This window comes from Trichoplusia ni, chromosome 3 (genome assembly GCF_003590095.1).
Source record: "Trichoplusia ni isolate ovarian cell line Hi5 chromosome 3, tn1, whole genome shotgun sequence".
Classification (NCBI taxonomy): domain Eukaryota; kingdom Metazoa; phylum Arthropoda; class Insecta; order Lepidoptera; family Noctuidae; genus Trichoplusia; species Trichoplusia ni.
In genome coordinates, this window is record NC_039480.1 from 11958358 (window position 1) to 11972762 (window position 14405).

Genomic DNA, 14405 nt, shown 5'->3' on the forward strand with positions numbered 1-14405 from the left:
AATAGCTAATTTAGGTGCCTGCGACCTCATGAAATCTATCGAAAAAGCTGATTCAGAATATTAGAAAAATAAAAATGATTATTAGGTACTATGTTAAAGTAAGATTTTGAGTTATATAAATAATTTTTGTATTTAAAATATTACTACCATAGACCAAAGAAGAAACGAAATCCAAAAATTGATTTCACATTTTTGAAAATAGCAACATCTTACTATACTAGAAAATTTCATGTTTGACATTCATAACCGTTTGACAGATACTTTCCGATAACTTTGCTAAAATAGTAGTTTTTCCAAAAGAACTAATATAAAATAGTGGTTTAAGTAACATTTCAAAAGATCAGACAAATAATATCAACTGCGCATACAAGCGCAAAACCTTTGTGGTCATGGAGGTTACCTTGGGACCTAACTCGTTCGAGGAGCCGGTATGTAAAGTTTATTTGAGTTCATACTACAGTAGTTTGAATATAAAAGTGTATTTATAACAATTAAATGTTAAAATAAGCATTATTTAAAGGATATCAGAGGTATTTGTCACTGTCAATCCTCTGTCGCGTAAATGAAATATAGGTTAAGTTTACATTCTTAACTATAGGAATATTTTCCAATATTTTCTTACTTCACAGAGTATCCAATACAAATTGCAACGGAAATTAAAAGTGTTTAATACTGCCAACCCCTTACCAAACCGGGGGTATAACTTGGTTTCTTGCTCCAGCAAATATGGGCTAGTTTTTGTTGGTTCACCCGATGGATATTTATCAGGTATGTGTATTATATTTAGAATTATAAAATAATGCTATTAAAAAGCATATTTAACAATTATTATTGTAGCAGGTCATTTTAAAGACCTGTTAAAGAATGTTGTTATTATAAACTTGCTCAATCATGTGAAATAGGGGTGGGGTAATTCTCTTATTCTATATTTAAATTATGTTGTTTCAACTTATCAAATAGATTCAAACAAAATCTTGTTACATATTATTTGTTTGTAAGTATGAGCATAGTATTACAAAGTCAGAGTTGCAAACAAAAGAGTATTTATAGAGAATAATGTGTTTATAGAGAATATTTAATAATAGATGCCTTGGAGTTTGTTTCTATTATTCAATCAGTCCAAAGTCTGAAGGAAAGGTTCTCATCTCATATATGACTGCCGACTGAAGATAATTAGTGAGTGTGGTGGTCCTTTTCCCGTAGAAGGATTTCTGTTTGTCATTCAATTTCTCAAGCATAGTGTTGCCACTAGCACCTTGATGTAAAATAATGTTACTAGATGTGACAAAGCCACCTGAAAGTAATCAAACAGAAATACCAAATTATTTTAAAATGCATTATTTACTACAGGTTTGTATTTGATGTATTTTCAGTCTACTACCTAAAACAATTGGTTGACAAGGAATGTGAACCCCAGCACTTCACAGTACAACTTCAGGAGAAGCCAACGCATGTTGCGGTTAACTGTGACCAAGAACTGCTGGTTGTTACTGGTGGACAGTTGTTAACTATCTACAAGGTTACGGACTTTCAAAACCAGGTAATGTTAATATACCTACTTTTGAGTTATTTATGAATTCATTATTAGACTCGATTTTTTTCTTATTGTATGAATCTTTAATTGAGACCAATTTAATTTCAGTGGTATAAATTGTTTTGCTTCACTAATTTTAATAAAATTTTAATTTTACATAGTAACACCTATTAGAACATGCCTTTGCAGCAGTAGGACATTTACAGGACAGAATACTGTCTAACTATTTTTGGTTTCATTTTGTCACGACTCACTATTAGCTGTTTTCTTTAAATCGGTTTTTAATTTCAGAATGTGGCACCATCGTTAACCTTGAAATGTGAAGTGAGCCCCTCAACATTTGTGTCAGGGTTGCAGTGGAACCCTTGCATACCGGACACAATTGGGCTGACTTACTTTGACGGCACTCTCTTAGTGTCGCAAGTTAGTACTTCACAGATCAAGAAGGTACCATCTAAAGCAAGGTCAGTTTGATTCCAGCTTTAAGATACTTTAAATCATTGATTTTTGTAGTGGATCCAATGCATTATTTCATTTAGGACAGTAAATTTTTGTTTTTTTATTTGTACAGATAGTTTCTTAACGAAAGACAGTTCTTAATTAGAGCCTTAACCTAATTTTGTCTCAAACCTTGCTCTAGGAAATTATATTATTGTTATATTTAGATTAAGGTGATAAGGAAATTAAATCCATGAAGTCCAATGAAACACCTTTATTCTCATTGTTATCTCTTCACTCATCTAATTGACAACTAAAAGAAGCTTAATTAATATAAAATATTCATATACATAGTTATTGCAACACTGACTTCATGTACCCTTTTTCTTCAGGTGCCTATGCTGGAGTCCAAAAGGGAAGCAACTTGTGACCGGCAACAATGATGGGACACTGAGTCAATACAAACCAGATCTAACACCAGCTAAGACTTACCCTGCACCAAACCAATTTGAAGGGTCCCAATTAGGAGAAGCCATAGCAATTCATTGGATTTCAACTTATCAATTTGCTGTGGTCTTTATAAATGTTACTGATAAAACCCGGCCAGGTAATACTTTAAATAAATTATCTTAATTCTGTGTAAATTTCTGGCAAAACTTTTAGTTGCAATGAAACTATTTATTTTCGACAAACATATTGATATCCTATTCTTCTATTCATTTCGGCCTAATGTAAGCAATCCTCATTTGCATATTATTATGTACCCTACACAGATTTTGTATCATCTTCTTTTACAGCTGTAACATTCATAAAAACACCAAAAACTGGAGCACCAACATGTCAATATTACGGAGATATCTGCTACAGCATGAGTTCAAACAGACCCTGGTTCTACTACCTGCTTGGAGGATTGCCCTGGTAAGGGAAAAGAAACTTTATTTCTTTAACAAAAGCACATATTTTCCATTACCTTAAATTACTACTTACATTCATTGTCACTATTTGTTTCACAGGAATATTATATTAGGTTCATCATCAAATAGTATGGAGATAGCAACTCTAGGGTCATCTGATGATATGAACACTTGGTGTCAGTGGTTCCAGGTAAGTTTATTTATTCATGTTGAGTGTGTTATGTACATTAGTAAATAAATTATGAAGTTAATGATTATAATAATCGATCATGCAATAGCCTTAGATAATGTTCACATTAACATCTAGTCTAAATCAATACAATTTGTAAAGGTATGCTACAGGGAACCTATATTTTATGTATTGTTTTATGAAGATTTTGTACATCTATTTATGTTTTTCATAGCCCGATGACGCAAGACCAGAGCTGCCGTTAACAGACAAGAAAATAGAAAACTTTCCTGTGGGTCTCTCTATTGACACCTGTGGAATACATCAGATACAGTGGGGTATGTATTAGAAAAGCCATTAGGCAACTGGTTTCATACAACATTTGCACGTTTGGTAAAATATTGACATTAAAAATGGCAGTTTTCAATTGAACTACAGTAGAAAACTTTTTTCAATCAATTAAAATTGGTTCATCTATGTCAATAAGTCAAGTTATCGTATTACATCAAAGTTGATCAACTCTTTAAATTTCCAGATGAAAACACACTGCTTCCGCACATGCCATTGTTGCACGTCGTGTCTCAAACTGGCTTGTTGACAATATTTAACATCGTGAACTTGAACAAACAGGCTGCTCCGATATGCACTGCCCCACAGCAACTGACTTTGCCAGCAGCCGCTATGTCCAGGTAACTAAATAATCGTAATTCAATCAAGAAATCTCTGTCTCTATCTGTCGTTTGTGTTATGAAAACACGATAATTCGTCCATAGTTACGGTGGTTTCTTGTCTTATAAGATTCGGTGCATACTCAACATTCGGATTAAGGCCTGTTTTGTAATTGAGTATGTTTATAAAATCTAGCCTTATATAATTAAATAATTAATAATAAATTAATAAATTGTTTAGCGTGGTTCCGGGCCAGGCCGCCCAAGCTCCAACCCCAGCTGCGCCACCAGCGCCAACTCCTATTGCTCAACCAAAGGTAAACCTTTTTTGACCTAACTGATTGCCATTCGCTCCTTTGTCACGTATTAAAAGGTGCATGTCTTAGGATATAGAGAAAAAAGTTTCAATTAAATATTACACAAAATATATAAATTAGTCATATTTTATTGGTAATATTATCGTTAAATGGCAAATCTTATCGATTTATTTAACCAAATTATCTCCTCATGTCTTCAAAAATTTTGTGTCAACACTCGAAAAAGCCGAAGCTCGAAAGGCGGAATACAGATTTCCATTGTTTTACCCATTTATGTTTCTCAGATTAATAACGTTATCACCTATATGCTTACCAATGAAAACTTTTTGATATTTATTTACAAAATACATTGTTCCTCACGCAGCCTGTGCAACCCGCCCCTGTATCGGCGCCGCAGCCACAGCCGCAGACGGTGCAACAGCCGCAGCAATTTGGGGGCTTAAACATACCGAAACCCAGTTTCTCAACGTCATTTAGCTCCAGTTTTTCCACTAACTTCGATCAAAAGCCGGCAGCGGCAGAACAAAAACCCACACCGGTACAGCCTACACCTCAACCTGTTATGGTAATAAATTTATTGTTTTTTTAAGAGAAAAAAATCTTGGTTATTTTGGTATAATTGAACCTATGTTTTAAAAGTATAAGAAAAGGGTGGGAGGACAAAATAGCAAAAATTGGCTATATTTCAAGTTTCGTTTAGTATTTAACAGGTAAGAAAACTAAGTTTTATGATAAAGGTATAAGGCAGATTTTAGAATGAAAACATGATCCCATCCCAATACGCTCAATATTTGTTCATTCCAGATGGCACGATTACTTTTTTAATTTCTGTACTAATCCATAACCATAAGCGTAGCAATAGTAATCATATTATTACTATATACATAAACTTAATTTTACAGGCTCAAGCACAACCCGTTGCGCCTAAACCACTGCCGCCGCAAGTACAAGAGAACGCCGCTTTAAAAGCAGAACAAGAGAAAATTAACGAGATGAAAGCAAACCAGGAACTAAAGAATATGCTCGTCAAAGAAGTGAATGACTTTCAAATGGAGCTGTACAAGTTTTGTGTTAAGACGAGGGAGACTCAGGCGAAGGTGAGCTATCCGATAATGTTATGAGTGGAGGGACAGACTATTTAATTCGTAGTGTTTTCCTTTATTTCTCAAAATGGTCTAGAATAATAATAACAACAACTAATACTGCTGAATTAATTTATTGAAGCTTATCAAAAGACTAGGCCTTTTTGTAAAAAATTGTCACATGTGACATTTGCGTTTTGCTATGTGTGGAAATCTAAGGTGTTCGAATAGCCGATTGGTTGAGGTCACCAAGCCAAACCCACTGTGCGCGGAAATCAAACCCGCAAAATGGGTTCGATCCCCAATGTTTGTTAAATCCCCTGCGAGGCTGCGACACAAGGGTTAAAAGTCCTAAAACGGGAGTTGCTTTTTTTTACATTTACTCAGTGCCTTCCAAATATTTCTTCATTCCTTAAGTTTCTATTTCGCCGTTTCTCTAACAATAAAACCAACTATAAATTTAAACCTGCTATCTAAGTACATTTTAATTTCCTTTAGCTACAACAAGATATCGACTCAATAAACGCGAACTTCAACTACACGTCTCAAGACGCGCAACAGTTGCGTAAGGAGTGTTCGTCGGAGGAGATCCGCGGTGCCATTGTACAGCTGAAATTGGAACTAGTTCGAGCTTGCGCGGTTATCGCTGAAGCTAGGACACATGCTGAGTAAGTACAGTCATTTATAAATAGAGAGTTATTTTTTTTTATCTAGCCCACTGTGCCCCACTGCTGGGCAAAGGTCTCCCCCAAATTCTTCCACGATTCTCTGTTCTGGGCCTCATGGAACGCCCGCGTGGTAAGCTTTACGATCGTCACGCCATTGCTTCCTCAGGGAGTTAATGCTACCAGTCTGAAAATGCGGGGCAAAGCATTCTTCCTATGTGGGAAGGATTGAGCATTGATCACCACACTTACTTACTGCGGGTTGGCAATTCCAGATTCAGATTTAAATTCAGATGGACATGGGAACACAACAACTTTCTGAATTAAACATGTTAGATGCCTTCATGTATTAGATTTATCATGCAGTGCCACAGTATTTATTACTTGGTGATGGGCTCCTGTTTCCGCACGTAGGCTCCACGTCGACCCATTGTGCATCGGGTGGCTTTGGGAGGCTGTCAGTCCAACCATCTGACCTCCAGAAGCGTCTTAGGACTTTCGTAGGCCTCTGTGATCGGGCAGTTAATATGATAGCCATGCGATATTTAAATTTTTTTAAATTTTCAGAGCAAAAGAATACCACCAGTGGACTCAAGCGGATCCTTTGACTACAAAACGAGTGGCGTCAGTGAAAAAGCTCGCTTACTACGTACAAACGCAGTTGGAACAAGCGCAGAAGGCGCTAGATTACAAGTGGAACGAAGCTTTGTCTAGAGATAACAATCTTAATAAGTAAGTGGTGAAAATATTTGAGTTTATAGGATATTAAAAATTCTATACTACATAAGGTGGTAAATTGCTTGCCCGAAGGGGCTCTGAAGAAGATATTGTAAGTAGACCTTGAGTTGCTTAACTAAAACTGGTATACGAAACACTTGAGCCAAAGGTACCAAGACAAAGTTTCTAAACACAAATACAAATGATTTCAAAGTCTCGCAAGATGTCATGCCCCCTCCCTCTCACAAATACCTTGCAACTTACACTTTTTGATCGCCTGCGCCGCCCTCCACGAGTTTTCAGTGATGGTTTTGCGAATGGACCATTTCCATGCTTTGCCTATTTTGGGAAAAAAATACATATAGAAAGCTGCAGAAAACATCAGTCTAACAAACCGAATTAAGAACCTCCTTTTTTAACCTTTGCATATAAAATTTCGTTGGCACAATTGTTAACTAGAAATGTGTAATTAAATACCATCATAAATAAACCTTATTTAAAGACTGTATTTCTTTCCCCTCAGGCCAGGACATCGTATGATCCGTCCTATCTTAGACGAAGTGTACCAGCCTCTAGTGAAACAGCAGGAGATATTGAGTCGCCAGCAAGCAGTACTGCGTACGTTACGGAACACGCTCAACGAGTGTGACGTCACGCCCATGTTTAAGACCACCTCGTTGTTGCGAAGCACGCCGTTCAAGAACAAGTAGGTTTTAATCTGTGTTTATATAATGTTCGTAAGTTGTGTTAATAAAGTGTAGGTATATTTGCTAAAGAAATATCTGCCTGTATAACTTCTGTCAGATATTATGTATGCTCTATTTGTTAAGTTACTTTAAAAAACGGATGACAATAAGTGTCCTCTTTTTTGTCGAAAATTAAAACCGACTAAAAACCAATGTGAAGCAATAATAAGGATTACCAAATCAAATATGCCACTGAAATGACATTCCTTTATTTATTTAATTTGTTTATCTAAGATTGTTTACGAGTCTACAATCTTTAAGCCTTTTTACCATTGCATTGGAGATAGTAACTGTCCTAGTGATAATTTACAATAGTGTTTCTTTCAGGGATCCTCTGTCCAAACTAACCAAAAACATTCTCAACATGAGTCTCGATACTACTGACAATAAGAAAAAGGAACCTCTACTATCATCACAAAAACTTGACGCTTTAAGAGACATGCTATCAAACCATAAAACCGTGAAGATCAAGCCGGTGAATGTAGAAATGAGACAGCATCTAGCAACCATGAGAATTAACTATGAAAAGAGTTTGAAGGAAAAGGTTCAAGCACAGGCGGTTAAGACTGAACCTGATGTCAAGCCTGAAGTCAAGTTAGAAGATAAACCTAGTAAGTTCTTTTTGCACAAGACTATGCATGACTACAATTATACTCAGACTAAAATTGGTAACAGATTGATTTGAATGAGTCTCTTTTGGCCATTGATGAAAATAAGAGCAGGTATTTTTAATGTCACTCGAAAATAGACTTTAAAGTTATTGTTGGAAAGTACGTAACTGCTTGGCTAAGACCAATATGCTCTCGCTTTCTCGGCGTTCACAATGTTCAAAATAATTATGTACTACACAGTTCAATTACACGGTTCATAAATAAGTGTGCTGGCCTTTAAAGACAATTATTTCAACAATATATTGTTTTCAGGTCCAATCATTACACCAAAAGCGGAACCATTCGCTTCAGCGGCCCCCTACAAACCGCAAGTCATGCCAACGCCGCCCCCTGTCGCTAGGACACTTTTCCCTCGTAAGTAGATGATTTCAAGCTTTAACTTGCATTGTATGTATGTTTGTACGTTTGTATACAAGGTACATAAGGTTGAATTTGGAAAAAATATAAATGACAGACAACTAAAGACAGTTTGGTGGTTACTTCTCTGGTTCCGTATGTATACATATAGAAGTATAATTTTTTGAAAAAAAAAAGGTTTGTAAGTGTAAGTAACTTTTTGTTAGAAATACACCATTTTCTTCACGAACACTTCACAAATTTTTTCACAAAAAAAAGTCATTAAAAGCAAATTTTGGATATATAAACTCACTACAAATTATTATAACCACCTACAGAAACAAAACAAGAGCCTGTGCAGAAGCCACAAGCACAAGTTCCTCAGCCGAAGCCCGCGGCGCCGGCATTCGCCTTCTCCAGCACTCCAGCGCCCGCGGAAACGCGCAGCGTACTCAAAGACCTGTTGCAGAACAAGCAAGCCGCCAAGAACGATGCCAACACATTCATGGGACAGAATATATGTTCACCTTCGTCTTTTGCATGTTAGTTATTCAGAAATTTTACTTTGATTATTCCAAAAGTAAAAATTTTAATAGTTTTAACGCTTTTGCGTGTTTGTTGTGAGGTGCTTCCACAAACATTAAAAACGCATGCACTAAGGCACCTAGATTCAGAACAAGGATTTCTGGATCAAAAATGTTTCTCCTATCCCAAGATTTAAACTGCGTCTCGTAGGGCATTGATAGTTTCATGTTTTATGCTACTCGGCTATCCGAGCAGTGCTAATGAATAATTATATTTCAAAGGATTAGGAAGGGAAATTACCAATTCAATCGTTTTATTTCTTGAACATTTAAAGACACGTAAAACTGATGATATATCCTATTTGCAGAATTAATGATTTCATTTCATTTCAACAACTGTTACATTTTGTCAATTAATTTCAGTCTCTCCAACAACAACAACTGCAACGAAAACTACACCTACTTCACCACCATCAGTGTTCACAGCGAAGCCAATATCGGATATCAACAACATGTTCAACAAATTTCAACCCCAAGCATTCGGGCAAGAACCTAAACCTCAGGCCATTGTTCCTGAACCGAAACAACTATTTGAACCAAAACCAGCAACGGCTCAACCAAGTCCTACTGTTGTTCCTTCATCGAAACCCCAGCCGTTCTCTGTAGAGCCTAAACAGCAAACTTCTATCTTCTCCACTCCTAAATCTAGTGAAACTGGTGAACCTGAAGACAGTAAAGGAGTTGCTACTAAGAAAGTTGATAAACTGACGAATTTGTTTGCCATGAAAACGTCTACACCTATATCTAGTCCAGTTGTGCCTGATGTTTTGAAAGCTACTCAAGAAGTGAAGACTGATAAAGATAAGCCTGCTGAAAAGGAGAAAGCAAAGGAGAATGTTCCTGAAAAAGTTGAACCGAAAGTCGTCCAAAAGCCGGCTATCGATAGTAAAGAATTATCTGTATCATTTACTATACAGACTCCAAATAAATCATCTGTATTTGGTAGTACATCACAGGCTGCATCAAGCGCTTCTGCGAGGCCTCGTATGTTTTTTATTCCTCTTTGTTAATGTATATCCTATAGTTACCTACAAAATATTTATTAATCATATTATTTTCAGTTTCACCCACAAAACCTTTAGAAGGAAAACCAAGTGCGAAAAGTGAAACAGCCGCAGTTTCAGAAAAGCCAGATACGTCATCAACTAGTACTGCTGCTTCTATATTTGGCACATCTACAGCAAGTCCAGCAACTGCCACAGGTGAATACAACTCCAATATTTAAATCTTTAAGAATATTAGTGTTACTTTTCTTCAATAATTATGTTTTCTTTGCAGCTACCAAATCCGAAGAGAAAACTGAACCAACTCCATCAAAAGCAGAAAGTACTACCTCAGAAACCACAGAATCAAGTGCTTCTAAGTCTTCTCTATTTTCATCTCCAACTCCTTCGGCCGCGTCTGTGTTTGGAACAGCTGCTGCATCTCCATCAAAGCCTTCTTCACCTGCAGCGTCCATATTTGCCTCAGCAGTGTCATCGTCATCATCAACGTCAGTCTTTGGATCTTCGTCTCAAGGCTCGATATTTGGAAGCACTTCACCGACGAAAACAACAGCTTCCGTGTTCGGTTCTACTGCTCAATCGGTATTCAGTGGTGCAGGAAATGTGACTAAACCCTCAGTATTTAGTACGCCAACACCATCATCGCCCACGCCGTCTTCACCGACCTCCGGGTTTGGTACAACACCAACAACCACGCAAGCCGGTTCAATATTCAGCTCTTCGTTCGCTCAGCCATCAGTTTTTGCTTCAACCACAACTGCTGCTTCCCCAACTTCGGTCTTCGGTTCCTCAACTACATCATCAGTTTTCGGTACCTCGCCTACAACACGAGCTTCCGTATTTGGGGCGTCAACTACAACGACGGCTTCTGTTTTCGGTTCAACGACTGCAAAAACACAAGCGTCGGTATTTGGAAGTGCACCAGCAAGTACTGCAAGTGCGTTTACATCTGCAACTACACCAGCATCCGGTGCACAGAGTATATTCGCGAGTGCCGCAGCTAATACGACAAAACCGCCTTTGTTTGGCGGAACAGGATCACCGGTTGTCTTCGGATCTCAAGCTTCTAGCAATCAGACATCAGTTTTTGGGACGGTTACGACGCAAGCGTCTGTGTTTGGTTCGTCTACTGCTACGACACAATCTTCCGTATTTGGTTCGCCAATCGCGACTTCACAAGCGTCAGTTTTTGGAAGTGTACCGACTTCTCAAGCCTCGGTCTTTGGAAGTGCTCCTACAACGCAAGCGTCAGTGTTCGGCGCCCAACCCACTACAACTGCCCAGAGTAGCTCCCTGTTCGGCGGTGCTGAGGCTAATTTGTTTGCATCTGCTAGTATATCAACTACTAGTGCTCCTTCTCCTACAAGCGGTGGCAGTATATTCGGCGGGTAAGTAGCTTTTGGCAGATTTTTTTTTCTTCTTACTCAAAATATCTCCAAACGTGATAATAATATTTATCCACTTACTAGATCATCTGGCTCAGTATTCGGCGGTGGTAGTACGAACGTGTTCGGCGGTAAGGCTGCCTTCGGTCAGCCGAACCCTACAGCGGCCGCGATCTTCGGCGGTGGCGGGGCCACTGCGTTCGGACAACAGAAACCAGCTAACAACTTCTGGTCTGGTGGCAACAACACCGAGGGTGGCTTTGGATCTACTGGATTTGGTAATTATTGTGTATATAAGTAATGAAGCTAGCTGTAGTGGCAGCTTTGTGTTTGACAATTTTTTATATTCTTTTTCTTTAAATAAATCCAGCAGTAAGGAATTTTATCCTTGTGACCTGGGGGTATTCACAAACATACAATCCACGTGAACATAGACACCTATATTAAGGTATATACTATATTGATACACATGACATGAAACTAGGTTTGCTAATCACATTTTAGTTATTTCATTCTACAAACTTAACCTGTAGGCATGGAGTTTAGGCTATGAATGTTGCGTTTTGAAATTTTTTCGTAATCTACTAAACTTTTCTATTTTTCTGATCACGCGTTTAATACCTTGTTGTGCAATAAAATATACAATTTTTCTTGGTGAATCTTCAGGTCAACAGCCCACTACTCAAGCGTCATCAATCTTCGGCGGTACTACAGGCGGTAGTTTCAGTACCCCGTCACCCGCCGGCCAGGCGTTCGGTAGTCCGCAGCAACCAGCATTCGGGTCAGGGGATAACAACACTTCGGTTTTCGGATCACCCCAACAACAATCTGCATGTAAGTGTACGAATGATAAGTAACAAATGTGTCATCTAAGAAAAAATTTAAAATGTGATGTCTTTGAACTAATTTCACAGCTGATAATGTAAGGCTAGAGATTTACTTCTAAAGACGATAATTTTTTTCCAATTTGTTAAATGCTTACTACCAGTACTAGTAATTCAATACTGGAGATGTTCACTGGAGTTATTAGACTTATCGCAACATTTAATTCTCAGAGTAAAACTATAACATATATATTATACTTTATGAACTCCGGTAAATTTATCGTACAACGCCGTGTACAAACACAATTATTAATCGCAATGTATTTGACTATACAAAAATTATTTGCTTTGTATAGCACCAGCATTCGGCGGATCACCCGTGTTTGGTTCGAAGCCGGTGTTTGGGCAACCATCAGGGTTCGGGTCTCCTCCTAGCGGCGGCTTTGGTTCATCTTTTGGTGGATTCAATAAGAGTCCCAGTGGGTTCGGCGCACCTGCGGCCTTCGGCGGAGGCGCTACTTTCGGCGGTGGCGCTGCCTTTGGTGGCTCTTCGCCGGGCAAAGTGTTTGGAGGAGCAGCACCCGGTAAGTAGATTAAAAGCTTTGTTCTTGTATTCCCAAAACTGGCTACAATTATTAAAAGTACAATAATATATTTGAAGACGTTCGTTATATGTTGGTTATGCACGAGCTCTAAAGAACTGATGAAGGGTGGAAGAATCAGGGTGCCGGCCAGTGTTTTTTGACCCCCAAAAGCGCTAGATAGAATCCTGAATGCCTTAGCCTGGAATTAATGACTTTTCCTTTTTTCCTTAGTGTGGTCAATAAAAATAAAGTGATCCTAATTACTGTTCAGAAATCTAAATCAGAATAAAAAAGGGAAAAAATAGATTTTCCCACTTTTATTTCTCTTTCTCACTCTTTTTAATATTAATTTCCACAGCCCCTAGTTTTGGTGCCCCAACACAGTCCAACGCTACATTCGAGAACCTAGCAACACAGAATACTCTTACGTTCGGGAACTTAGCTCAGCAGTCAGCGCAGCCACAACCACAGCAACCCAGTTTCAATACGTATGTATTTTATTTTTCTAATTCCATTGAAAAACAGACCTTGTGCCTCGAACAAAGAGTATATTTGTGTTTTTACATTATTTTCTAAGTACACAGTCCAGAAACAAGTTTTTCCATTTCCGCAATAATTTGTTTCTTTAAATTAAATACTTTTTATTATTCCCCAGGTCACCATCATTCAAGGCTTGGAGAGGATAAATAAAGAAGACCGCCATCTGATCTACATAGATATAATGTCAATATTATGGAAAGTGTTTTATATGTCAATTGTTTAATCATTGTAATCAATAATCTGCATGAGTGGTTATAATAAAACATATAATCTTTTTGACGTGTGGTCTTTTTTTGTATAGATACCAACTGAAGTATCTGATAATTTTATGAGTAAATTGTGTCCTACGTAAGTTGTCCTTATAAGTCCGAATGTTCAAAATCACAAGAGGAATTCATTAACAATGGACGTTTCCTTCAACACTTCATAAAATACTAGAGACCCACAGTAATAAACCCATTGGTTACATAAATAAAATAAACACAATTAATCAAAGAATCATCTAATGAAGACTTGCATATTTGACGCCAACTTGTGGATGAACAGAGAATTCAACTACCAGCAATCAAAACCTGCGCTCAAGCTACTACAAGATCTGTTTAAAAAAAACAATATTTTCTATCAATGACAGTATTCACCCACTCATGTACTAACTTTTGAACAAATTACAAAATAGTTTCACAAACATTTTTTTTTTTAAATATCTACTCCCGCATTAAGGATTTTAATCCTTGTGTCGCGGGGGTTTCACAAACAAATCACGTGCACAAAGACACCCAGACTCAGAACAAGTATTCGTGGATCACACAAATGCTTATCCTACGCGGGGTTCGAACTCGCGTCACGACGCGCGCAGTGGGTTTGGCGTGGTAACCTCAACCACTCGGCTATGCGTGCAGCCATTGTCTCAATTATTCAACTCAGCCTGTCGCGATGCAAGTCGTGCCATAACGACCGTTTCACCGCTTTTCGTATCCAATCCGAGCTAACTACTTTTTGGGACATCGGTCCATCTCATTCCCAAATAAGTAAAGTTACTTGATAAAATTTAAACCCGGTCACAGACTCAACGGTGGACTCGTTAAAGTTGAATCGTTAGTATAACTCTCAGTGTCCGGATGCAAACTGTGCCTTCTCACGGTTTGTTAGTGACTTATCTGAATGTATAATGATTCCGAACAAAGTTTAGAAAAACTTTCGTCCGTTGGACAACTTTTTGCATGTCCT

General features: G+C 37.9%; 1 protein-coding gene across 1 annotated transcript; it reads left to right on the plus strand.

Moving 5' to 3' along the window:
* The first annotated feature begins 222 nt into the window (after nt 1-222).
* On the plus strand, nt 223-13457 carry LOC113491935 (nuclear pore complex protein Nup214). The gene is made up of 26 exons (XM_026869148.1): nt 223-428; nt 630-768; nt 1374-1540; nt 1826-1998; nt 2365-2579; nt 2770-2890; nt 2986-3076; nt 3291-3393; nt 3591-3744; nt 3965-4040; nt 4405-4605; nt 4943-5137; nt 5621-5790; nt 6355-6519; nt 7028-7210; nt 7578-7861; nt 8174-8275; nt 8596-8799; nt 9205-9825; nt 9903-10043; nt 10120-11233; nt 11315-11508; nt 11897-12064; nt 12411-12638; nt 12997-13126; nt 13294-13457. The coding sequence occupies exons 1-26, from the start codon at nt 390-392 to the stop codon at nt 13322-13324; spliced, it is 5409 nt and encodes a 1802-aa protein (XP_026724949.1). The 5' UTR covers nt 223-389; the 3' UTR covers nt 13325-13457.
* The last annotated feature ends 948 nt before the right edge of the window (nt 13458-14405 follow it).

Bases quoted from the DNA above. Each gene is read 5' to 3' on its own strand.
- LOC113491935 (XM_026869148.1), top strand. From the start codon at position 390: ATGGAGGTTACCTTGGGACCTAACTCGTTCGAGGAGCCG. The intron at 3,077-3,290 runs GTAAGTTTATTT...TGTTTTTCATAG, and splicing joins CTTGGTGTCAGTGGTTCCAG to CCCGATGACGCAAGACCAGA. The intron at 13,127-13,293 runs GTATGTATTTTA...ATTATTCCCCAG, and splicing joins CAGCAACCCAGTTTCAATAC to GTCACCATCATTCAAGGCTT.